Source organism: Mustela lutreola, chromosome 13, assembly GCF_030435805.1.
Source record: "Mustela lutreola isolate mMusLut2 chromosome 13, mMusLut2.pri, whole genome shotgun sequence".
In the NCBI taxonomy this organism is placed as follows: domain Eukaryota; kingdom Metazoa; phylum Chordata; class Mammalia; order Carnivora; family Mustelidae; genus Mustela; species Mustela lutreola.
In genome coordinates this window covers 28,645,898-28,673,452 of record NC_081302.1, presented here as the reverse complement: position 1 = coordinate 28,673,452, position 27,555 = coordinate 28,645,898, and the positions used below count along the sequence as shown (strand labels likewise).

General features: G+C 32.1%; 1 protein-coding gene across 18 annotated transcripts in view; it reads right to left on the bottom strand.

Annotated features, from left to right (window-relative positions):
- Positions 1–1,557: 1,557 nt before the first annotated feature.
- Positions 1,558–27,555, bottom strand: part of RBM26 (RNA binding motif protein 26) — an 86,590-nt gene continuing 60,592 nt past the window's right edge. For 11 of the 18 annotated variants that reach the window (XM_059144852.1, XM_059144845.1, XM_059144853.1 and 8 more), the window contains 7 exons: positions 26,265–26,369; positions 22,717–22,917; positions 19,968–20,054; positions 11,566–11,679; positions 8,759–9,931; positions 8,064–8,122; positions 1,558–4,321 (listed from right to left, as the gene is read on the bottom strand). In XM_059144852.1, coding sequence (XP_059000835.1) covers positions 9,842–9,931; positions 11,566–11,679; positions 19,968–20,054; positions 22,717–22,917; positions 26,265–26,369 — 597 coding nt within the window. In that variant the 3' untranslated portion in view covers positions 1,558–4,321; positions 8,064–8,122; positions 8,759–9,841. Of the gene's footprint in view, positions 4,322–8,063; positions 9,932–11,565; positions 11,680–19,967; positions 20,055–22,716; positions 22,918–26,264; positions 26,370–27,555 lie in introns of all 18 variants that reach the window. The other 7 variants (XM_059144841.1, XM_059144842.1, XM_059144843.1 and 4 more) reach the window with 7 other exon arrangements.

The window sequence follows — 27,555 nt, the reverse complement described above, 5'->3', positions numbered from 1 at the left end:
AGAACTAGAGGGGCTTTAAAAAATGGTATGAATCTACTATCATAACTGAAAAAAAGACCACTAAACGGTATATATTATATAACCCCATTTTTAAATGTTCTGTGATAATTTATAAATAACAGGCTATCATGCTTTTTAACTTCTAGCTTTCTATATAGTAAGATACTACATGTGATTTAAAAAAAAATTTTTTTAAAGACCAAAGTCATTCATACTTCATGCAGAAATATTTTTTCAAGTTAAGTGAAGGTTGATAATATGCTCAATGTGCAAATATCCACAGGGCTGGATATGTAAAGTATGTTTTAAAAATAATTTTACCCAGTACATCATTATTAACCAAAAACCTCCACTATTTCATAAGCAGCTTTAACTAGATTTGTACCAAGACTTGTGCACTTTTGAGATGATAATGTATTTTCTTGTAGAAGCAGTGTCACAAGTGGAAGACACGTTATTACCAAGCTTATTTAACCCACATTATAGATGACAGGTGTATCTGCAATGAAAACAAAAAAAAAAAAATTGCAGTATTTATCAATCAGTGAAACTGAATATGAAATGAGCATGCTGAATGCTGAGAAAGCAGATCAAATCAGGAAAACACGGAGATGAAAACTGAAAATTAGAGGGAAGTTCTAGAAACTTTCAATGGCTTTGGAGGTTGGCAGCATAAGCACTTTACAGAATTTCATTTCAGAATATATGTCAGTCTTTCTTTGACACACAGTAGTTATGTTTATTACTCATGATAAGGGAAAACTTTCTGGCCCCCGAATAGAATGAAGAGACAAATTCTAGCAGTAGAGAGGCAGGTATTAAGGAGAAGGTTATGGAGGATCTGTATGTGTGTTAGAAAAGGAGTCACTAGGCCAGTAACAAATTGGTACCAAAGGTGACTTAGAACAATTTAAAGTGGGAATGGAGGGTAGAGGAGAAGAGGCAAAGTGGAGCCACTTGTACGTATATGTGTATATATATGTGTGTGTGAGTGTGTGTGTGTATATATGTACACACACACATATATAAATATTTTCAAAATTCTCAACTGTGAAATACCTGAGGGTTGCAAATTCTTCTTTCTATTCCATATTAATATAACTAATGCAAGATGCAGGACAATTTTAAAAAGTTAACAACTGTTTTTAGTAAGACTATTTTATTTAAAAATTTTTCAAAATATAAAAATAATAAACATTATGGATATTTAACAAACAAAACAACATAATTCAACTATAAATAATAAAAATGTTGACAACCCCACATAAACATGTAATACTATAAACATTCTAAGCATACAAGAGTAGTTTTCTAGTTCAAGTTTTACCTTTTTCAAGTTTTATTATCACTTTGAAAAATAAACCAAAAAAAAGCTGCTACAGCTTAACCAATTACTTTCGCTCCACTCAAAGAGCAGGGAACTTTTTCCCCATGCCAACACACATTCGTGAAATGGGATACTTATGGGCACAGGTATTAAAAACTGGAACAATCCAGTCTCCAGACAAGAAAAGACTCCTTTGGTGTTTTTAGGTTCAACAATCCACAGAAATTGAGTAGAACTAAACCATTTATTAAAGGAAATCTTGTGCCAGATAACATGTTCTGAAGTAATATCACATCCAAAACAGATTCAGGATTCTGAGAATCAAAAGTAAACATCTATGAATGCTTTGTTGATACTTAAAAACTGTATCTTAAGAACATTCACTAAGGTGCTGGAATGAAGTCTTCTAGATGTAGAAAACAATCTACACATCAACGCAACACTTGTAGAACGTAAATAATACATCCCTTTACAACTCATCAAATGTTCTATTATTATGTAAGAATTACCCTGCCGCCTCCTGTTCAGTTAAAAACAGATGGGAATTTGAAGCAGAGTAGGATTACAGCATATCTTTAGGACTAGAAGTTTTCCACTTGAAATTTGGAATAATTGAGCCATGCTGAATGTATCTTTTTTTTTTTTTTTTAAATTCTAGCCAAATTCAAATTCCTCTTATCAAAAGAGCTAATGAAAAACTGAAGAAACTACTTTCTTTTTTGGAAGCTGGGCACAAATAAGTGTACTGTAATTCTGTATCATATTTTTAAATTCTAACAGGCTGGGCTCTTTACCTGACTTACTGCAGACCACTTTATGCTGCTAGATTAGAGTAAGTCACAAGTGATCATACATTAAAGCCTAGCGAAGTCTAGATAACAGGTTCAAAAATGATATTGAAAGGTTTTTTAGCACCAATAACTTTTTCCTAAGACACTTGAGGGGCTGCATCACTTTAAAGTATTATTTATCTTGTAAACAAGACCAAAAATATTCAGTTGATCTGTATTTTGAGCATAAATATTTATAAACTCTATTAAAAAAAAACAAATATAGCATGACTAGAGCTGCTAATAGTGTAAAATCTAAGTATATTGAAAAATATAAAGATATATAAAAGGCTTCCATAATGCAATCATGCAGAGGTAAACCACTTCATTCAATTACACAAAAGTGATTCTGTACAGTTATCTACACATAGCTCCATGAGAATTCTATTCAGGAAAACAAAATAATGAAAATCCTTATCTTTAATTAATAAACACAGGAATTTAAATATGTAACTGACCTATTGGCTCTCATAGAAATTTTCAAAAAGTACAATGATCTTGCTGAGAGTCAAATCATCTCGACTTCTGATTCCCAATGACATGTTTAATTTTGCTTTGCTTTATTTTGTTTTTTAATTTAAAAGCAAGGGAAAGAAAAAGAAAGATGACAAAGTAATTTGAGGGTGCTGGTATGTAGTCTGCATCCAAGAACCAATCAAAACTGTTAACAAGTATGGTCTTTCTTCAGTCTATGTTCTTTGGGTTTCTAACCTAGCAAGTAAGTCACTACCATCAGGGAAGAGAATCTTCTTTCCTTGAAAAGAAAAAATACTGAACTAACGAGGGAAAGTATCTTTGAACTCCTTGTAGCTATATGCTAGTTTGCGAATATGAACTAAAACAAAAGTCTAATTTTAAAAATGTCCTGTATGCTACTAGGTCATAATTATATTAGAAGACCTTCCGAAATATATGTACTTTGCCTTTAAACACAAACCTAATATTACCAAAGCAATTATCAACTAATGTGGATCAAAATAATTTACATTATGATTGATGTGTTCATTCTTTTTATTTTTCATGAAGACAAATGCACTGCACACTCAAGAAAAAAGTGTTTGCAGAACAGTCAACTGCACACAAAAAAAGTGAAAATATGAGCATGGCTTAAAGAAACTAAAAAAACAAGGATGAATAGAATCAAGTATAATTGGGCTTTTCTAATAAAGTGTAACTTTCCAACTTCTCAAATGCCTCATAAGAATCTATGAAGGAATACTCAAATTAATTTTCTGAAAGCTTCATATGATGCTCATTATAAAAAAGGTATTTGGGGTGAATATTTAGGATCAGATTTAATCACACTCTTTATAAATAATTCTAACCCATATTGCTTATAAATAAATATTATGAACATACACCTTTTAAACAACGTTAGACATACAACACAATTTCCCCTTGCTTTTAAGATTGTCTTTGATGTCTTGATTGCAAGTGAGGAAAATATGGAAAAACTGTGTAAATTAGACATTTAATAGATATTCTCAATATTTATAATCCACAGATCATCCTGTATGACTTGAAAAGAAAATTGTTCTCCTTGTTGGCTTTGAAGAGCTAAGAAACTTTTTAAAAAAATTATTTGGATAAGTGGCCTTGGCAACAATTTAGAAGAAATAGGCAAGTTATTACAGTGTATAAAAAAGTATTTTAGCATCTGTTCAAAATTATTTAAGTGACTATCCTAACCCCAGAAATGTATCCTAAAACCCAGAAAAATTAAAAACAGACTGATGCTTAACTGTTTAATCATTTTCTTCATTCTAAATTGTTCATGCTAATGAACACAATATCATGGCTTTATAGATTTCCTAGACACAATTTTCAACTTGGCTGAGACTGAACTTATCTCGTATTAGGAAGCCAAGAGGTCTTTTTCCTTCTTAGTGTTTAAAAACTAAATGGCTATAAAGTAAGGGGAGAAGACGTTTAAGAGCAAGGTCAGACAAAGCACACACTCAGACATACTTCTGGACTCAGGTGTAGCAATTAGAGAACTGTGAAAAGACAAAATGCGAATTATAGTACATGTAAACATCTATTCAAATTGATAAAGAGCAAACATTAAATGATAGGATGATATTATAACAGTCGTCTCCAGACAGGAACAGGTCTTGCTGTTGTAGTCACAAAGCTAAATTCAGGCAATGATGATCTCTCTCTGCTGGAAAAAGAGAAGACTATTAAAAAACACTTTGAAAATTGTAAATAAATCTAAAAACTGAATCACACCATAAATTGATCTCCAACTTTTCTAAACATTAAGAAAAAATCTATTGGAGAAAGGAATCAAAATCAAAGTTGCAGACAAATTTCACAAAAAATCAGCTTTGGGTTAAATGATTTTAACAAAACCTCTCTGCATCATGCTTCCTCCTTAAAACATTAAGCCAAAGATCACAGCTCTACAACACAGCCATGATCTATAACTTCTGCTCAGGAAGTGCAGTAACTGACAAGATAGTCAAATGTTAAAGAAGTGTGGGTAGGCAAAGTAACTTTAAGAAATCACAAACAAATTCCAAGATAGATTACATAAAAATAAAAGCAAGAACAATTTTCTTAAATTTCCCAATGATTTCAAAGTAATTGTGAGGTGTATCTAATTTCCTTAAACTCTGTATGATAACCATTTCATTCTTTAATTACACTACAGGACATAAAATTCTATACTGAGCACAATGATTAAACAACCAAAAATAAAAAGGAACACATCAGAATGAGACAGTGCTTCATATACAAAGGGGAGACTAACTGGATGATGGGAAGTTACTGGATGGATGAAATCAAGTAAGAGGGAGGGAGGAATCAGGAACAATAATAAATTGATACCAAAAAAAGTAAAACAAATAAGTGCTTTTAATACACTATGTAATGAATACATATTACTGATAAACTGCAAGAAAGTTATTTACCAAACTCAGAATTTTTCTACTAACCAAGTATGATGTTTTCATTAGAAAATAGTGAGAATGGCAGTCATTTCACCAAGATTTCTTTTTTTCTCAGAACTTTTAGGTAGCTAATTTGGAAGATAATCTCTTGTCATCTGATAAGTATATAATGATCAGAGAGAGAGAGAGAGAGAGAGAAAATAACAACAACAAAAAAAAATGCTACTCTCCTCTAAAAGCCTGTATACATACCTGAGAGCAACTAGCCAGTTCAAGAAGTTAACAAGAAAAGGGTAGTTCCTGAGATCTGGGAAAATGAAATTTTCTCTCTGCCTTACAAACATCATTTCATTGATGACTTAATCCTAAATTTCTGTTTTTATTTATAGGGCTTTAGAAGAATAAAAGCCCTGAGAGAAAAGACCAAAAAGTGAACTAATTAACTAGAATTCCACGCAGGATATTTTTGTTTTAAAAGATTAAAAGATTTTTGTGTAAGATAAGAAAAAAAGCTTGTAAATATTTCTACAAATTCTAGGATGACTAAAACTAATTTTCTACAATTGGTTCACTTTATGTGTAAGGGGAAGAAAAAAAGATAATATAGATCGGTAAAGTTTGTATAACACTCTAAAATAACCATTGATATTTCAACATACCAAACAAGCAAATGTTTTGCTTTCTTATGTAACCCTTAGAGCCAATGATTAGTGTCCCAAGTTGAAGATTGGAAATACAGTCCCCATAAAACAGTTCTAGTCACAGGAAATTTCCTACAATTAAGCTCAGCCATACTTTTCTGCAGGTAATCAGCCTAAACCACTGAAGTTTTGTTTTTATGGCAAACTATTGGTTGATACACTTGACTGTATTACAATAAAACAAGAGCTATGGAATACTCTTCCATTCCTGCAACATGATTTCATTAAATAGTTGGGCATCAATTAAATACTAAAATTAATTTTTTAAAATCTCACAATTATTCAATAACATTTAAACAACACTGCTTAAGACATAAAATATTGAGTGAAATATATAAAATGACAACCATCCCTTGAGGTAATCCTAATCAATCTTTTAACCAGTAATACAGAATTTCTCTCTCTCTTTTTTTTTTTTTTTTGGTTAAGTAGCAGCTACCTACACTGTTCTGAATCTTTTTTTCACTTCAAACTCAGCCCAGATCTGTACTAAAGCAAAGAACTTGTTGGGAGAATTGTAGAATTAAATATATGTTTCAAGTTTTAGGTAGCATATCATTAACAGAAAGAGTTTTAGACTTTTGAGTTTAGAAGCAAAAGGAAAGTTGTAAGCAGAAGTCTACCAAGTTTAGTGAATAGGGAAGCTGAGCTATACTTTAAAGTTAAATTAATTTTGTGCCAGCAAAAGCAAGCATTTGGGAACACTATATACAAAACTGTACTGAGACACATTTATTCAGACTATCATAACCAAATCTAAGTTGTTTCCATTGATGACAGAAACAACAATACCATCAACAGGTAGGGGGAACTGTCACAGATACATTAAAGTGTTTTATATTAAATATACTACCAAGGAAATTACAGTGTGAAAGGGACCTTAAGATCATCTAGTCCAAGCCCTTTCATTTTACAGACAAGGAAACACCCCTGGATAAGTTGAGAGATTTGTCTAAGGCCAAAGAGTCAGTTGCAGAGCTGGGACCAAAAGTTAAATCGCTTAACTCTTATCTGGTACCTCCATGCTAGGTCATCTTTGGATATAAAAAAGTTAGTGGGATGGACTAGATTGGTGGCTCTTGGCATTTCTATTCTCACACACAGAAAGAAACCAAAGGCTAGCTTACTCCTGAAACGGACTACAACATTTAATACTCCAAATTATTAAAGTCTTAACTGTTGTGGAAATTCCATTAAGACTATATGTATATTCCTCCATCAGTATTTTTAACCCCACTGTTGCAATACGTAACTGTTCAACTGTTTAGCAAAATGGTCTCAATAACTGAGAAGACCTTCAGGAGAGATTTGAAAAATTGATAAGAATTAACAAGGGAGGTAATTGTCACTCCATTATTGGAGATCTAAATATGCATTCATTCATTAATTCACCCAACAAACATCTGAGTGCCCATTATAAGCCAGGCTTTGTGATAATCACTAGAGATAAAAAGATGAATAAGACATGGTCCCCTTCCTAGAGGAGCTTGTAATTTAGTGGGGAAGACAGACATATAAACCAGATAAATTATATTACAACATAAGTACTATAACAGAGATATGAACAAAGTGCTGCATTAGAAGGGAGGGTAAAGGTATGAACTGGCTAATGACCAAGTCGTCTACCAATTTTGTGCAAGAACTACCGTATTTACTGCAAACACAATCTCATGCTCAATCAATATTTAGGAAGGAGTAGCAATGTAGAGTTAAAAAAAAAAAAAAAAAAAAGGCACCCAAATCAGAACACCTGCATTCAAATCTAGTCCTTTCATTCACTAGCTGTGACTTTCGGAAGTCACTCCATCTCTATTAGCCTAAGTTTCCTTATCTGTAAAATGGGAATTAGCAACTACTTCAAAGGGATACCTTGAGTTTAAAATCAGAACATTTGAAAGTACATGCACAGTATTTATAAGCATATTCATTAATTTCAAAAATCCAGTAGCAATTAAGTACTAATATTTATAGTTAAAATCATCTTAATGATAATGAAAATGTAACTCTGAACCTAATGAATGTAATATTTACTCCGCATTCTTTGGAACGAAACTGAAACACACTTGTTTTCTGATTCATTCAAAGCAACATGGCTTAAAACATTTTAATTTTGGGTTACGAGAAAATTTAAGACTAGGGAAACTGATAAGCTATTTATGGATTTAAATAAGTAGGTAATTTCAGTTACATTATAAGGGAATTTTATAATAATTTCTAAAAATCAGGCTAAAATTTACTAGTCAAATTATAAAGCCAAAAATCAGCATGGAGATTTAACTGGCCTTTGAAAGATTTTCTTTCTTTATAATACCTGTTTGGTGTAAAGAGAAGAAACGTGAGCCTCTGCCAATTTGGCACCTTTCACGACTACTAAAAAGAAAAGAAAACAAACTTACCTAATGAATCAGAATAGCACATAGTCAACATACAAGAGACTACATAAAAATATATCACAGATCTAAGTAAAGAAGTTTTTGAGTAAAGTCACTATTTTGACAAAAGAAATCGATTTTGAAATTTTAAATATTAAGACATGTACCAAATGTAAGCCAAAACATTCCTATGAAATAGTATTACCATCAAGAACATATATACAACTTTAACCCTAAGTGTGGGAGGAAAAACATAAAAGAGGAACAGCTTCCATTAGTTATCCCACTGACAGCGGACTATGGTGTTGGAATTACGGTTTGTGACTGTGAGGACCCCAGTATGGGAAGAATGTGATTTTTTTTAATGTGACACTGAATATAATCACTATAATCTCAGGAGGGGAAGAAACACTTGCAAATGAAATGATAAATTTTGAAAGGTAAATATGTAATCTCCCACCCCCTCATTCTACAAAGAATGCATTTATTTCCTGAAACTGCTGTATCAACTTTCAACGATCATGTTCATTTGCCAGAGAAATCCACTTAAAAATCACAATACTGTTGCAAATGTCAAAGATTTTTATACAAGAATAGGAAATGCACACTTAAAATATCAGACTGGAACACTTACCAAACAGTGTTTTCCTAAAGTAGTATCTATAGTACATTTCTTTATTCATACATCTTCAAATGGTCAAGTTTTCTTTCATACATCCAAAATGTAATGTGATGTTTTCTTATTCACCAAATGTTAGCTCTACTTGAAGTCTGGTTCCAAACTAATCAGCCTGCTTTTAAATTTTAAGACATCTGTTGAAAATTTATAGGATCAAACCAAACTGAAGTGGTATAAATTTTTTACATTGGATTGTACATTATTGTAAAGGTACGAGTAACCATTATTAATAAATTAGTGATTATAGCTCCTTTTGTGATAATTGGGGGGAAGGGTAGATCACCATCTGGAATGGTCTATTTATTTTAATTTTTTTTCTTTTCTTTTTTTTTTTCTTTTTTTTTTTTTTAAATCAAGGAACATTGTCTTGGTCTTTGTGGGGTTTTTTTGTCATTGCTTTTTTTTTTCTTTTCTTTTCTTTTCAAGAGACCATTCCACTTTATTTTTAACATCTGAATGCATAAGGACTCATATGCAAAGCAGTCATACACCGTTATCATTAAAACCCATATGGTAAAATACATACACAAGTCCAACAAAAGGCTAATACATAGTAAAGCCTAAGCATACTACTATGTAATATTATGAATACATAACTTGGAGACTTTAGTTAGAGTACTATGTTATCTATTCATTTTTGAAAACATTCATTAAGATTTTAAATGCAAATTCATTCCTTATTTGGAGTAAAACAAAATCCTCTAAGTTATAACAAGTATTGGTCGTAAGGTTTTAGACCTATTCATTAAATTACAAAGAACCCAAAGAATTCCGTAATGTTCAGTAGAAGTATGTAATAAAAACATTGCATATGTTTCTAGTGTGATGTCTTTAGCAATTGTTTACTGAAATAAAATGCAAACATCAATCTTTCAAAATACAGGATCAGAAGGTAGTTTGCTTCTCTTCTATTTGTGAAATCCATCTTCATCACATTTTACCAAAAAAATTGTTTTTACAAATATGTAAAAGTACATTAGATAATACTAATGAAACACAGGTAGAGTTCTAGCATATGCAGATCAATGATCAGTCAAATCATCTTCTCCAAGAACGAGATTCATTGTCCTCTTCTTCTTCATCATCATCTTGAAGTAATGAGTCATCCACCAAAGACTCTTCCTGAAACTTTAGGTTAAAATGCATTTAGGAATTTACCCAAAAAAAAAGAAAAGAAAAAAGGTGACACTTTTAAATACTGATTTCTCTCAAAAGAGGCGAATACAAACGGTATTTCTATAGCTACAATATTCAAGAACAAAGAAAAGCAACCTTTATCCACTCAATGGTTTCTCTACAATATTTAGTCTATGGTTTATATTGAACAGATACTAAAATAATATCCAAGTAAGCCTTTTTACATGCCATTTCTCCTGCCTCAACTTGATCAAATTATGCCATCTTCTACACCTACAAAACAGTGCTCAATACCTTTAGTTTTTAAAAAAAGAAAACATCAATAAGTGTTCTCTGACTTACCCTGTCTAACCCTGGACACTAAATCAACCAATAACTTGTAGAAACATCTATCAAGATTTATAGATTTATATTTTTTTTGCTATATGAAACAAACATTTCTTTTATAGCATTCCTTGCTTTTCCCCATTCCCTTCATAAAAGCTTCTCAGACTGCTTTTCAAACTTTTCAAAATACCTAATACCAGGAGCTCTCCTGCTTTTCTCCCCATTCAATTCAAACTCATGGAAGGACAAAGGTATAATCTAAAATATAAAATGACAAATCATGTATATGAGTTTCAAAATACACATTTTATTCTTGCATTTGACTATGGATATGTATAACAGCCTCGAATGCTCTTCAAACAAAATGAAGTGCCATTAAGAAAATCTAACAAAGGCAAAACATGGAATCATTATTTCCCCACCTTACCTTTATTAACCTCAACTTTTTCCTACAGCTTATTTCAAGATCAAACAGAGCTGTGCTTATGTTTATGATTGCAAAGGGCCCTCCCACTGCATTGTTCTTTATGTTCACACCTTTCAGCCAGCATACTAATTGTTGTTCCCAAGAAAAATGGACTGTTCAACACCTAGTCCCCTTTCACACCTACAATGTCTCTCTCAACTCTATTCCCAGTCCCAGCTCTTGGTTATGGAAAGCTTTTTTTATCACTTAGGGTTCAGCTCCACTGTCACCACCTTCTTCAAGACTCTTTTGGTCAGAAATAACCACTCCTTCCCCAGGGTTCCCACAGCGTATTGTTCAGATCTCTTATTGAGCGTATCACTCTGCCTTTCATTATAATTAGTTTCTTATGTGTCTGTCACCACCCCCCTTTCCCGATTAAAGCTCCTTGATGATAGGGACCGTGTCTTATTCATTTTTGTGCCTATCACAGTATCTACCATATAGAAGGCATTCACGCTAATGAACTAAAAAGGTATAAATTAAAGGAAACCTGAAATGTTAATAAAGCAAATAAGTAGGAGATATACTCTAAAACTTAAAGTATTACAAGATATCCTGTGGATAAAAATCTAAAGAATAATTATTGTTTTCTAAGAGTAAATGAAAACTGAGTATATATATGATTTTCTTTCTTTCTTTTTTTGGATTAGTAATCCATAGTTCTCATTAATCCAGAAAATTTAGAGTTGGTCTGCATTTATCTGACATCCCCTGCCTGGAATATGGCTCAGGAATAAAGGTTTTATGTTAAAATCACAGCCATAAAATATTTCATATAAAAATGTGAACATTTAAGATCCAACACAAATTAAAAAAAAAAAAAACATACTTCCTCTTCATCAGGTTCAACTTCTTCTGTTTCAACAGCTGAAATATTAGTTATTGGTTTATTCCATGCCAGTTTTAGATCCTGCCCTTTGAAACGAGCTCCATGAACTGCAGCCTAAAATAATTAAGAACATTAGAATGCAGAATATTAATAATTTCTAAACAATGAAATGTTATAGTATCTAATATTTAAATTAGTAAAACAAAAGTGAAGATACCTATCCATTTACTTTGTGGTTATTTCTCTATTTACTATTTATTATTATAATTTATAACTTACTTTTTATGGTTATTTACTTCTAAAATCAGCTTTGTGTTTGGAAATAAGTTTAAAAAGAAAATGAGTACACTTTCTCATGATTGAGCAGAGCTATTCTACAAATGGCCAGTATGTGACTATTACTATGTCTACATGTTTACAATACAATGATAATGGCTATTAAAGGCAACAATCTCAAGACATTTCAAGATTCTGGCTGTAGGTTCTGAACTGAAGTCTAAATTAGGATCCACAGGCTAAATGTACTTTATTGTATTTTAATTCTTGTTAATTTATGAATGACATATGTAGTAACTACAAACTAGAAACCTTTAACAGATCTAAGAATACTTCTGCATGCGTAAAGTACCACATTATTTAAAAATTATATCAATAAGGTATCACATTATCTTTAAATATATGATGCTCAACGTGTATCACTCTTACGAAACCTAAGTATCTCCATGAAGAAAAAAAAACCCTGAATGTTTCTACTGAAACTAAAGTACTTCCTACAAAGCTTTCAGAACTATGTAAGGTAAAAGTCAAACTTAGTATTTGCTAAATTAAGGGATTAGGAAATCGTGCATTCAAATTAAAATAACATGAAGGAATATAAATGAATGTTAGCAACATACCAGAATAACTCATAGTCATGATTTATAGCACAACTTCATAGTATAATGTGAAATCCAGAAACAATTACATGTTCAACAACACCTAATCATGAGTTGTGTGATATTTAAGTCTCCAGGTATAAATTTTAAATCTGCACATGTAAATCTATTATAAATTTAAGAGATTTCATACCTATTACAAAATGCAGCTCAGGAGTTTTTAGTCCATGGCCTCACCACAATGTCATATAACTAAAAAATTTTTTAAGTACTTATATATGATATTTAAGTTTAGAAATGACTTGTAATTTTTTAAAGCTAAAACTATTACATAAAAATACATTACTATAAGAAATTCCAATAGTGTCATGCAAAATGTCTACTCATAAAGCTCATCTTTTCATCCAGTTAAAAAGGGCCAAAAATTTTCTCTAAGTTCTTAAGTTCTTAACAGTTCTGATGACCTAATACTGTAAATCTCTGTATTTAGCACATATCTCTTCAAATTTATAAGGTGAGTCTACAACCCTCTAAAGTTTTTAACATTTTATAGGATGATTTCAAAGCTAGGTATATTTAACATTTTATCAGCATTCGCCATTAGAAATTTTTTTTTTTAAAGATTTTATTTATTTATTTGACAGAGAGAAATCACAGGTAAGCAGAGAGGCAGGCAGAGAGAGAAGGAAGCAGGCTTCTCGCGGAGCAGAGAGCCTGATGCAGGGCTCGATCCCAGGACCCTGGGATCATGACCTGAGCCAAAAGCAGAGGCTTTAACCCACTGAGCCACCCAGGCGCCCCTCGCCATTAGAAATTTTTGATTTGGCTATATAAATCTGAGATAACTGAGTTCTTCCTTTTTAAATATACAAATTTATTTTAAGTCATTTGCAACATAAAATCTTTAATGTTTAAAAAATTCATTATATAATCTACCCATTTTATTTTTTTTAAAATTCCAAAATTTCTGGTTACATAATATAAAGTATCATAACCCATGACTGTCCTATCCTGAAGAGATAACCACTATTCTATGAAGAGTTTGGAAAAAAGTCCTGTAACCCACTAAAAAAAGTCCTATGCACTTATGAAGAGTGTTCATGTATATAGATATATAGGATATGTACACGGGAACATACTTTACTGGTCTCACACCTCTTTCTTGAATTATTAATTCAATTATGTCACAGACCCTTTCCATAGCCATACCAATAGATTTTTCACTTTTTTTGAATGGCTACTTACATACACACACACCTAACACCATATTTAAACTAATTTCTTGAATGGAACTTTGTCCTATTTGTTTGGCAGAATATTCTTTTCTCAACTAGACCTTGATTTTACAATTACAATGGATGTTTTACTAAAGGGAAAGGGGCTGCTACTGATCTTTTTGTCATAAATTTAAATAAGTTTAAATTTTCATGTACTGTAATTTATCAGTGTTTACCTTTATGGCTTCCAGATTGTGCCAGTCCTTTAAAAAGCCCCCTCCACACTAAAATTACTTTTAGGAATTCCCAGCTTTTTACTAGTCATATGTACAGAAAAAAGAAAAAACTTTTATGCAGCTTTATTTTGATACCAAAAATAAAGGCATAATGTAAAATGTTTTCCTAATAGTCAAATGTCGTAACATTATTTTCAGATTACTCAGTAAATTTAAATTTCCTGATTTAAATAAAATACCTTAATCCTCTATAATTCTTTCATACATTCAGGTCTTTTTCTGGACTATTTTATTGTCTGTCTATCCATACCATTACTATATTAATTATTTCACAATGAATTTAGTATCACTCTTCATCTTTTTCAGAATATTCTTAGTTATTCTGACATTATTTTGTCCTTATGCTCTCTGGAATATTTTGCCCAAGTCCAGTATCACACTGTCTTACTATTGCTTAATAGTATAATATCAACTAGGTCAATGCTTTTCAATACTGTGGCAGTCACTTCAAGAGTTCTGCAACCATTTTATTAAAATGTACATTTAAAAATGAACTTTGTAACTAACTACTTATAAAATGTTAACAAAAACATTATGTTTAAATGTATTCTACAGGATGCTTATTTGAGCAAGGTGGTAGTGATTATAAAGGTGGAAGTGGGGCTAACTGTAAAAATAAACAAAATAAGGAAAAGTGGGGAAAATAACTCCAGAAGAAGATAAAATTAAATTTGCTCATCTTAATGAAAATAGTTGATAATTTCAATGAAAAACCACTAACGTAGGGGTGCCTGGGTGGCTCAGTGGGTTAGTGCCTCTGCCTTCACGTCAGGTCATGATTCTGGGGTCCTGGGATCAAGCCCCACATCAGGCTCTCTGCTTCAGCAGGAAGCCTGCTTCCCTTCCTCTCTCTCTGCCTGCCTCTCTGCCTACTTGTGATCTCTGTCAAATAAATGAATTTTTTAAAAAATCTTTAAAAACAAAACAAAACACCAAAGTACCAAAATAAAGCCAAAAAAGAAAAAATATATATATCAGGACTCCTGGGTGTCTTAGTTGGTTGAGTATCTGCCTTCAGCTCAGGTCACGATCCCAGGGTCCTGAGACCAAGTCCCGCATCCACTGGGCTCCTTACTCAGCACGGAGCCTACTTCTCCCACTGCTTATGCTCACTCTCCCTCTCCCCTTCTGACAAATAAATTAAATCTTTTAAAAAAAGCAATAAATAAACAAATCTTTTCTACAGAAAAGAAATATGTTTTAAAAAGATACGAGAGTCTAAAATCAGTAGAAGCTGATATATTCACAGATAAACTCTATTAAACATTTAAGAAAATGCATCTCCAATGCTACTTAAAATTAACTCAGTACAAAGAAAGATGGAAAACTTTTCAGTGACTTTTTATAAAGCCAAGTAGTATTGATACCTGATGTAAATAACACCCCTCCAGTCTACAAACAAATCTTACTTCCGAAGACTAAATTAAAACTACAAATAAATACAAGAATAAAACCTTATCATCTTATCATCGACAACATGATGAATCTGGAGGGTTATTATGCTAAGTGAAGTAACTCAGAAAAAGACAAATACCATATGATTTCACTTATATGCAGAATATAAAAAACAAAGCAAACACTCTTAAATACAGAGAACAGACTGGTGGTTGCCAGAGGGGAGATGGATAGGGGAATGGGCAAAATTATCTACAGAGAATTAAGAGGTACAAATTTTGGTTAAAAAATAAGTATGTCACATGGATCAAGAGTATAATATAGGAAATATAATCAGTAATATTGTAATAATGTTATATGGTGACAGATGGTGACTAACACCTATCATTATAAGAAATGAGTAAGAGAATTGCCAAATCACTATGCTGTACCCCTGAAACTAATATAACATGCCTATCAACTATACTTCAATAAAGTCTTTTAGAAGTAAAAATAAATAAAATTTTTTTATAAAAAGGAAGACTTCAGACTTCAGTGATTTATCAGAGAAAAATACAGTACCATGGGGATCTGTACCAGAAGCAAATGGTTAGTCAATCTCAGGAAACAATATAAATAGATGGGGGGACCCTCATATTTCTATAAATACACAAAAATTATGATAAAATCTCTCTCTGATCAAAACCCAAAATCACTACAGCTTCCAAAAAACAGGAATCATTTGTATCCTATCCTAATCTAAAAAGCTAGCATCATATATGATACTAAAATTATTAGAAAAGTTTTCATTCATTTCATGAGCAAGACAATGAATGGAATGTCATGAGTGGAGACACAATTACTATTCCTATTTTTAATATTTTTCTAAAGGTACCAATAAGTAACAGAAAGTAAGAAGTTATAAACATTAAAGACAGATATGGTTACCTGAAAAACCAAGGACAACAAAACTAAAAAACTATCAAGATAATTTGGTAAGATGGCAGCTACATATTTAATAAGAACAGACAAATGATTTTTCTACATAAAGAAGACCTAATTTAAAATAACTAGAAGTTAAATGACTGGGGGAAAACTAATGTATTTATTTATGTAAAAAATTATACAAATGTTATATATATTTCACATGAAATACTATATGTTACTATATTATATACTTATATGTTATATATTATGTAATCTGCAGCATATAAGTATTACCTATATCGATTTTACATATATAAATAAAATCTATATTTAAAAAAACCTCTAAATGCTGTTAGAGAAAAAAAGATTGAAATATAATGATGTTATAGAGGAATATTTGTATCACAAAGATGTTAAATCTCATAAATTATTCTATCTTATTAGAACCTGGTAAGCTTATATAACAAATAAACATATAAAATCTATGAGGAAGATGTTTAAAATGAGTTAATAGGTGAGTACAATAAGAGGGAATCCAAACAACAACCCTGACAAACTATTAAAATATAAAGTTTAGCTTAATTAAAGCAGTGCAGAAGAGGCACATGAAAAGAAAACTGATCAACAGAAGAGAATGAATCCCGAACATGATCCAATAAACATGGAAAATTTTTACACACTAAGGGTAGTTCACCTAAGTTTGGGAAACTAGCTTTTATTCAGTAAAATCAAGTAGGCTCCCTATTTCACACCTTATGCCAAATAAAAGTCACATGAATTTTCAATGAAATGTTTAGAAATTATGAGCTAATTTTCTAGGAAAAAAATTGAAAAAAAAATCATAATAGAACTCAGCAAGAGAGTAAACAAATGACATTAACAGTTGACAGAAAGAGAAATAAAGAACATTTAAACAAGTATGAAAATGTTCAATTTTAATCATAAAAGTGTATTAAAACTGAAATGAGTTGCTATTTTACCAAAATAAAACTGATACTATTCTGTGGCTCATGTACCCATGTATTTTATATGAGCAAACCACTACACAAAGTATACACTACGGCAAGTGTGTGGGGAAAAGGCACTCTCATACATCCTTGGTGGGCAAGCAAATGTGGTACAACCTATATGAGGGGGAATGAAGGAAGCAATCTTAGAACTATCCAGCAAAAATTTAAGCGCACATATCATTTCATCCAGCTATATTGTATCAAGAATGTATCTTATATTCATATTCACATATGTACACAGAGAAATATGCTCCAAGAACATTCACTGCTGCACTGTAAGAGAACAAAAACAATTTAAAGGCCATCAGCATGGTTGATTAAATTTGGTACATCTATATGGGGAAAATTTCTCACTTTTCAGTCATATATGAATGTCTGAAGTACCTTATTTTGTACTTTCACTATGAAATACTATGCCATCTATTGATTACAGAAAATACAAAGACATCTAGACACTCATCTAGGACAACGGTTCAGAAAATAAAAACAAAGAAATATTTGGAAATAAACATTTAAAAAGGTAGGTAATTTTCTTTTCCTGGGAAGACCTATCATTTACCTTGAGTTTATAACCTCTTACATTTTTGGTGTCAAAATTTCCTTTATTTTACAAAATGATGATGATGGTACATGAAATTTGTTTGTATTTTGTAAGTGTTCATCCTTAACAAAATTAAAAACTGGCGCCTCTATGTCAAACACACTAATTTTTTTAAATTCCCAAACTTCAATGGTCGCCCAAATCTAGACGTTTGGAAAACCGCTGCCTTAGCCTATATAGTTTGGAGAAGATAAGCTTCAACTTAATTTTCTATTCTACAACAGAAAGTCACAAAATTTCAAGAACTGTTTTGGCTTATTTGGCTTTGGATCAACAACTTCTATAACTTAATTCAAATGTTTATCATAGCAATGGTAGTTCTTCCTTTCAGGCTATTAAGTAATTCCAACTAAAATGGTATTTACTCTGAAAAGATAATTCTAATTGGATCTAACTTACTCTGTCACTTCTTTAACTCCCATAAAATTCAGTGTTTGTCATACATCAATCCCTAGTCTTCCGAATTGATTGCTATTCATTTGGAAAACATATGCATTGTATAAATATACATGTATTTATATATATATTTATATGTACATATAAAAATATATTTTATATATAAATATGTACACATATATATAGTATGTATATATAAATATACATATCTGAGGTGGAAAAAGCAATACCCAAGAAAGAGGCTGTATGTCAATAAATTTTCCAAGAGCCAAACTTTCAAAAATTATTTCAAAGGTAAAAAGTTTTTTTCCCTTAGCCACATAAACAAGAAGTTTTTAACAAACTTATAATCATTTATACAATGACAACTACCACTGTTTTAGGACTACTGCCTAGAAAATAGAACATAAAGAGACTTACTCAAGCTACCTAACAAAAAGAAGCTTATTTTTCAACTTATACTCAATAATACCTTTGAGAGAAAACTTGATCAAAGATCTATTTTCTAATATAACATGTACACATACAAGTTTATAAAAGTTTTAAACTCTCATCAATAACAAATTTTACTCTGAAAAAAGATCTTTAAGTGAAACATTACCCAAAAGTAGATTTTAAAAAAACAAACTCTAGGATCAGGAGCTCCTATTCCATAAAACTATCCATCTCCTACACCACTAATCTTGACACTAGTTATTACAAGGCCCCAGCTGAGCACTTCACTGAGACTTTTCAGACCCACAGTCTTTTATTGGTGACAATGCTCCAAGCCCAACTCCTACCAGGCTAGGTCCCCAGTAAGGTACCATTGTGTTGTCAGGGAATATTCACTACAAAGAAGACAAATCAATTTAGAAAGTTTTTAAAAACTTTAATTTAGACCACAATCCACTTAAAAACTTCTGAAAAGCATACTACTCTTTCATTCACATTAGGTTAACTGTTTGGAACTCTTACTTTTTCCAAGGATAAGATGGTACATCTATTTCTCTACAATCCTGAAGAAAGCACACACAGGGCTAAAAACATTCCTATCAAACTCCTATACTTTATACCCATTTTCCTTTTTTTTAACAATCTTTTAAACCCCAATGGAAGACAGGGTTGCATATACTCATCCTTTATAAAGACAATTCAAGATGCATGGTTTAAAACAACCATAATAAAAGGACCCTAAAAACTAATGCAATGTATCATGCCTGGGCAGGAAGTTATAGAAGCTTAGTTGGGGATATGCTGAGCTAGGGACATGTTAAAGTTCAGCCTACTGGACTAGAAAGCAAGCAGATAAGGGATGCTTTAGAAGATCCGACACCACGATTTATCTTAGCTTCTACCTTATCTCTCATCACTCTTTCTGCCAAAGCAGACTATGTTCTGTGCCAGCTGAGAAAAAGGATAATGGAAAGTTGGGTGGCCTTATCCCCTGTGAAAGAGAAAGGAAGGAGAACTGCTAGTGTCTCAAGACAATACAACTTACTATTCATCTTGGTGACTATTCTAATTATATCATGTGATAAACAGAATTGCCTAACTGCTTTAGGACATTCTTTGTGGCCATGAATTACTTCTTATAATCTATCTACTGTCAAACTGTAGTTATTTAGTAAGTAAAAAAAAATTTCTTTATATTAAGACTTAAAAGCAATATTTATAAAACATTTAAATCTGAATTTTCAACAAATCAGATTATTTCTAATACTTACTGCTTCAGCTTCTGCTCTTGTCTTGAATGTAATTACTGCATGAAGTGAAGAGTCATCAATCTGACAATCTTCAATTTCACCATATTGCTTTAAATTAAAAAGAAGTATTTCCTCCAAATAAATATTTTGAAACATCCAAAATCCTAATGGCTTTTAAAATTACCAATAAATGTAACCCAGAATATATAACAATTCATGGTGATTAACAGAAAAAAATGATGAATAATTCATTTTAGTACTTGATATTATAAGATAAAGAATGGTCCTATTTACAATTCTATACTTTTTAGAATTAGGGAAACTTATATTTGAATCACCTATTCCTTAAAAAAATGAAATAACAGTCACAATTGGGCTTCCTTACTGACCTTCATAATCCTAGAATATGTTAAATTCTTTCTGAAACAGAATATTTAATCCTCAGGATATTCTATGAGTTTTTTGTGTCATTCCCAATTTAAAGAAGGTGCCAAAAAGAAGATTCAGAGAATTTAAATAATTTTCCCAAAGTAATTTAAATTAAATAGCAGGAGAGTCTAGGTCTTTTGATTTAAAATCCGAACTGACCTTGCTTTCACTCCTATTACATACTCCTCTACACAGCACACGCTAAAAAAAAAACTAAATAAATTATGCTTGCTTTTGTTTTGTTGGATTTTATTTTTTCTCTATGTAGAAGGATTTTTTTTATCATATTTCCTTTAAACAGCAACCTTTATCATATAAAATTCTAGTCCTTTATCATTACTAATACGGGCCTTCTTTCCTACCCCAAAACAAAATAACTATAATCTCATTAAATACACACACACACACACACACACACACACTCCCCATATTGAAAATTTCTGTAAAAATAACAATACTCTAGCATCAATCAGCTCCTTTCAGCTCTGTGTTACTAGCTGTTTGAACTTGAACAAGTTACTTAATCTCTTCATAGTTCATCTTCATCTCTAAAGTGGGTACGTACCTCAGAGATGTTGAGATAACGCAAAATATAATGAATTATATAAGACACTCAGAATAATACCTGCCACAAAATAAATGCTCTAAAACTTTTAGCTATTATTTTTATTACTAATACTACTACTGGTTTAGGTGGATAAATTAATGAAAGCATGTTGTTAATCACAATCTGTTAACAGTTAATGGTCCTATAATAACGCAGTTTTCTTCTGTTACTTGTCACATGTTCAAATCCCAGGTTGAGACAGAGAACTAAATTTTAAACATGCACCATTCTTAAAGACTATTTTTAAATGTGCATTACCACTACTAACTTTGAAAGGAGTTCAAATCTCTAAATACACACAAGCATCTCCATTTAGAGACTCTGAATATTTATAAAACCAAAACCCATCCTAGTTGTCACTAAAATACATTATAACAAACTCACTGGTGTATCTGGATTATTTTAGCATATTCTTTGCTATATAACTGCAGGCAAAACAATTATCTGAATCTCCTTTCCTTTGTGAAAGGGGTGGGAGAAGCTGGGGTGAGTAACAGACAAAAATTGGGTTAAATTATCTCTAAGATCCTTTGTAGTTCTCTGATCCCTTTCTTTCTCCCTTTGAAACCATCAAGCACAAGACTTTCCAGACTCCTCATCCTTAAATATTAATCATTTTTGTTACTTCTTTAATATTTTCCATTTCTTTCAATAATTCCCTATGTCCTGACAAAATATAGTTTCACCTTTGTAACTTCTATTAACAGCCTAGAATATAACTGTCAAACATCTAAATCAGAATTTCCAAAAGATTCAATCTTTTGTGTACCTATCTATAAGCTTACTGATCCTTCAAGATCTAAGCTCCAGTTTTCCTACCTTATGAAATTCTCCTATACTATTCTTTTTCCATCATATGCCTATGTGAAAGATACTTTTCTGAGTTACTCAAGTACTTACAGTTTTTAATAAATTTAGCTTGATGATGTGGTAAATTATGTTTGCAGCTTACTTTAACTGCCTTGTGTTAAAACAATATATATAAAGCCTTTGAAGGTGAAGAACTGGTTATTTCTTTTGTATCTCCAGAGCAATTACTATAGTCCTGAAGGCAAGGCCAATGCTTAGTAACTAATCTTTGAGATACCACTAAGAATCACAATATTTAAGTTGAAAAGGCCTTTAGGCAAAATATAATTTCTATTCTACACACAAGCCCAATGGATCCCAGGAAGTCCAAGTAAAATAATGGGTTAGCCAGGACTAGAATCTCATTCTCCTTTCTCATAGGTCTACATTAGACTTACTCCCTTTAATTATATCCTGCCAGTGAATACAGGCAACTTCCAGGTCATATATCAAAATTTTCTCTTGTTTCATTTCTAAGGTCAGCAAGATCAAGAATATGGTATTAAGACATAAAATTCCATCTTAATTTTAAAGTATCTGGGTGGCCTTTGCGATGTGTTAAGTTTTCTATTCCATGTATATATCAAATGAAACTAAACTATAGGACATTCCCCTCTGAAACAGCAAAATTTACATCATTCATTTCACAATATCTGAAGGCCTACTGTTAAGAAGCAACCTGTCTTCCAGACAGTAATTAAACAAACAAAAAAAATCCCTCAGTTTATTTTTTAAATAATTAGCAAAAGACTATTATGGATTAATCAAACCCTTTGGTCAGATTAAAGGGTTTAAATTACTCATATTTTCATAATTTGCCCTTCAATATCCATTATCCCCAACAATGATTATTAGTATGTGTTCTGTTGGACAGTAAGAAAGTACCGCAAAATGAGGAAGAAGATCTTCTCTATCACTCTCTGTAAACGCAGAAATCTCCAATGCCCTGGGACGATGATCCACCACGGCATGACCAGGCACACCTCGACCTCGACCTCGACCCCTGCCTCGGCCATGAGCTGCACCTCGACCTCTTGAGTGAATTCCTCTACCCCGACCAGATGAAAGGATCCCTCGTTTTGCAGCCTTGAAGAGATCAGACACACAAGTTAAACATCACAATTTCTAACACAGGCCGTGTTACATATATTCTGTGAGAATAGTCCATCTTTTATACAATTTGACATCATATTCAAATACTGGCCTATGAAAGGATCTCATAATTTAAGGTAGGGTTTTAGTTTTTGTTTTTTTTTAAAAAAAGATTTTATTTATTTATTTGACAGAGAGGCAGAGAGGCAGGTGGAGGGGCGGGGGTAGGCTCCCCTGAGCAGAGAGCCCAACATGGGGCTTGATCCCAGGACCCTGGGATCATGACCCAAGCCGAAGGCAAAGGCTTATTAGCCCACTGAGCCACCCAGGCACCCCTGAGGGTTTTAGTTTTTAAAGTGAAAGCATTTTAGGTAGCCGATGCAATTAGAAAACAAAATAACATTGATTTAAACAACGTTTTGTTTAAATGTGCCTTTTTCTACTAAGTTCCTACTTTCCAAGATATCAGACTGTATCTTAAAAACACCAGCAATTCTTGATTTCCAAATAATACACAATGTTAAAATGTTACTTCAGCAGTTTAATACATACAAAATATACAATAAATTTATTTTTCCACTTAAAACTTCTAAGTAGTGTATTTGTTTGCCTGTTGGACTTCAGTAGGTATAATTATCTCGAATTCATCATTTTAGTCACTTATACTAACATCACTTTATAACCAATGTAGCACAATAACTTATATTCCACCACATTTTTCTATATGGATAGTATACCATTCCTTCACTGCACAAATATTTAACAGTACTTCCTCTATGCAAGTCCTTTCCTTCCTGAAACTCAAATCCTAGAGGGGTAAGAGACCTTTAGCAACCAAGTTACTTAATAGTACTAATGAGAAGTAAAGCAAAGAGTTAAGGAAATGCTTTAAAGACTTGAACAGAACATTAAAGACTGGCAATGAGTAAGATACTAGAACGAAAGCTCCATGAGGATACATACTTGTTTTATTTTCTACTTGATCCCTAGCACTTACAATAGCAGCTGAGAGAGCAGATATTTAATATGTGTTCAGTGAATCAAAGAAGACACAAAGAACAAAAAACGTAAGGGTATGGAGTGGGCTACAGCATGAACAAAGCAATCGAATTTGAAAGAAACATGGTACATCCAAGAATACAGGAAATGCAGTTCAACTGGACTACATGCGATGGAAAAAACAAAGCTAGAGAGACAGGCAGAACCATATCACGAAAAATTTTAAGGACCACAATTAAGGATTTTTAATTTTATCCCAAGAGCCAAGAAAATCAGTTAAAACATTTTAAACACAAAAGCAGAGTGATACCATCAAATCAGTATTTAACATGTTATTCTGGCTAGTTTTAAGAACAGAGTAGAAAAAAGTAAGAACAAGCTGGGAAAGCAGTCAGCAGGCTACTAAAATAGCTCCAACAACAAGATGGAAGCTTCGTCTACAGTGGTGGCATCAGAGAGAAGTAAACATATTTTAAGATATATTTGGAGGTAATATGTATAAAACTTGGTAATTAATTGATATGGACAATGAAGAAAAGGGAGGAATCAATGAAGATTCCCAGATTTCTGGTTTGGGTAACTGTGTAGATGGAATTTAGGGGCAAAACAAATTCAATTTTGAACAGGTTGAGTCTGAGGATGTGAAGTATCCAAGCAGAAATGTCAAGTAGGCACCACTGACAAATCTCTTTAAGTATAAATATTTGTTTGTTCATCTCAAGACAGTTCATCTTAACATTTGTTAAAATAATAATCTAAAACCCAAATAATAAATTTCACAGGTCAAGGATTAATGTTCATAATAGAGCAGCATATACAGACATACGTTTTGAGCAACACTATCTCAAAATATTCCCTGAAAGAGGATTCATAACAAATCTGAGCAATACTGAATACTGAATACGTATATTTAGGGATTCACAAACCAAAAACCTCTAAAGAAACCCTATGGTAACAAGCATGTTTAATATAAACTTTTCCAAATTTATTTGGCCTCAAAAGCTTTTTGCACTAATATGTTAACAAAAAAATGGAATTGGTATGGTCAGTGACACACTCTGGGAAATAATACATTATTGCATATTCCAACGGTAACTACAAACTGAAGTCTAGCCATCATACAAGGAAACCAGAAAATGCCATTAGCATTTAGTTTTATTATGATAGAGAAACAAAGCATGGACTAATAAAGATTACTGGTAGAACCACTATTTACTAAAATTTCTGAGCCAAAATTTTAAAAATAACCTGTTTTTTAAAGTATCACCAACAAACAATGAATTCTGGAACACTGAAATTTAAAAAAATAAATAAAAATTAAAAATAAAATAAAGTGCCACCAACACAGGCAAGTAATCTCTATAATAAAGAAAACACAATTTCTATCTTAACTGAAAGAAATCTATCTTTTTCAAAACCTGTTCCCTTGGCCAGAATACAAAGGCAACCCTATCAAGTTTCCAGAGAATGCAAAATGTATGCAGGTTGTGAGACCATCCTATGTTTCTATGACAGGCAAGACGGAGCCTTAAGACAGCACAGTGGTTTGGCTACTAAATGTTAAGTCTTTAATACCCGGATGCCAGTACTAAATTCAGAATATGTCCTATTAGAAAAAAAATCAAGGTGCTAACAAATTTGGGCAAAAAAAGCATAATTCTCAAATGAGGGCAAAATAATTTAAAATATAAAAAATTTTAATTGTGGCATCAATCATAAATGTACCCAAGGACCAACTGCATTAATGACATTAATGTCTCTGTACTTCAAAATGTAATTCTGATTTTTAAACACTGTTTTGCTAAATGTTACAAATGCTCATTATAATGATCAATTTCATTAAATTTTTCTTATACAATCATATAGCTAAATTAGAAGAAGTTTATTTTCTTTTATAAACATCCACAGCACCATCTATAGGCAAAACTTAAGTAAGCATGCTTTTAATACAGTTCTCCACTAAAGTCTAATCCTTACAGCAACTCAATATAATATGTCTGTATACACACAGAATATCTTTGTAATAACTGAAAAGGCTTTAACAGATCTTGGTCCCAGGGAGAAGGAGAGACTAAAATTAGGAAAAGAACCGAATTCACTAGAAGTGGAAGGACTTAGGTGTACAGGTAGAACTGCCGCCACCCCTCACTAAATAACAGATTTTCTCTACCAGTTCTGAAAAATTTGCTAATTTCTTCTCTCTTTCCTGTACCAAATCCCAGTATGTATGTCATAGACTACCAACAATTACAGACTACAATGAGGGGGATATATTTTCAAATTGACCACCATGACTACATCTGCTTCTCTTTGGCATACTATGTAGTTGTGGTGAAACATACTTCCAGCTGTAATTCTGTATACTTTCTCCTAAGTTCAGTGACTTCTTCTCCAGCTTGCATCTTCTTATATAAATCCAATTCTGTATCAAGCAATTCTTTCTGCATCTAGAAAATTGTAATTAATAATTTAAGTGACAAAAATTAATATCCTGCATTTACAAAAAAACTTTTTTTTTTTTTTACAAAGAGCTTTTTATACATTCCCATTTAATCCGTACATTCCTTCTGTATCTCCAGTCCTACCACCCTAGTCCAAGCCATCAATCACTTCTGGTCTACACTACTACAATAGCTTCCTAACTTGTTCCTACTTCCATTCATTTCCCTATAGTTCATTTTCCATACAGAAGCCAGAGTGAGATTTCTATGGGCTGATATGAAGTAATTTTCAGGAAATAACTGTGAAAAGAAAAAAACAAAAACAAAAAACAAGATGTTAATGAGCAATATATAGTATGCTTTTATGTAGGAAAGAATACATACACACATACCAAAAGGGAGAGAAAAATGGGGATAGAGTGGCAGGGATTAAAGGGAAAAGGTATTCTATATATACTTTTTTAATGTAATTTAACTTTCAAAACATGTTTATGTTTTATTCAAAAAATAAAGGCAGCAAGAATGAAATGGAGGGAGATCCAAAATTGACTACGAATAGACACATTTAACTTCATTAACTTGATGGCATAATCACATAAAAGGGGAAAAAAAGTAAGCATAGGCCACAGTTCTGACCCTATACTCTTAGTTGAATATACTGTGAGCTTGTAAAAAATACAAATACATTTTGAATCTTTTACTTAATGGTCGGAAGTGCTATTGTTAGAGCAATTCAGGAACTATGTGGAATGTATTAAATGACTGTGAAAATGAGTACTGTACTGATGTTAGTGGGAAGCAAGCTGTTATTATGGCAACAGGAGATAAAATACGGAATAAGAGGAGGAAAAGAAGCATCCTGTGGTACTGGAGAGAATCAGAAATATCAATATGAGTTCATGACTTTACACATATACGTACATACACACAACACCAAGTATAAATGTTGTGTAACTGGAGATTTTTAAAAATCACTTACTATCACATGAAATTATCTTCCTCACTTATTCACATCCAACAGACTGATGTACTTGAATGTCCCCCCTTTTAATCAATTCAATATAAGGCTGCTGGAATGTTATTGTTTTTTTAAGATTTTACTTATTCATTTCAGAAAGAGAGAGAGAGAACGAACAAGCAGAGGGGTTGAAGGAGAAAGAGAAGCAGACTCCCCACTGAGTAGGGAGCCGGA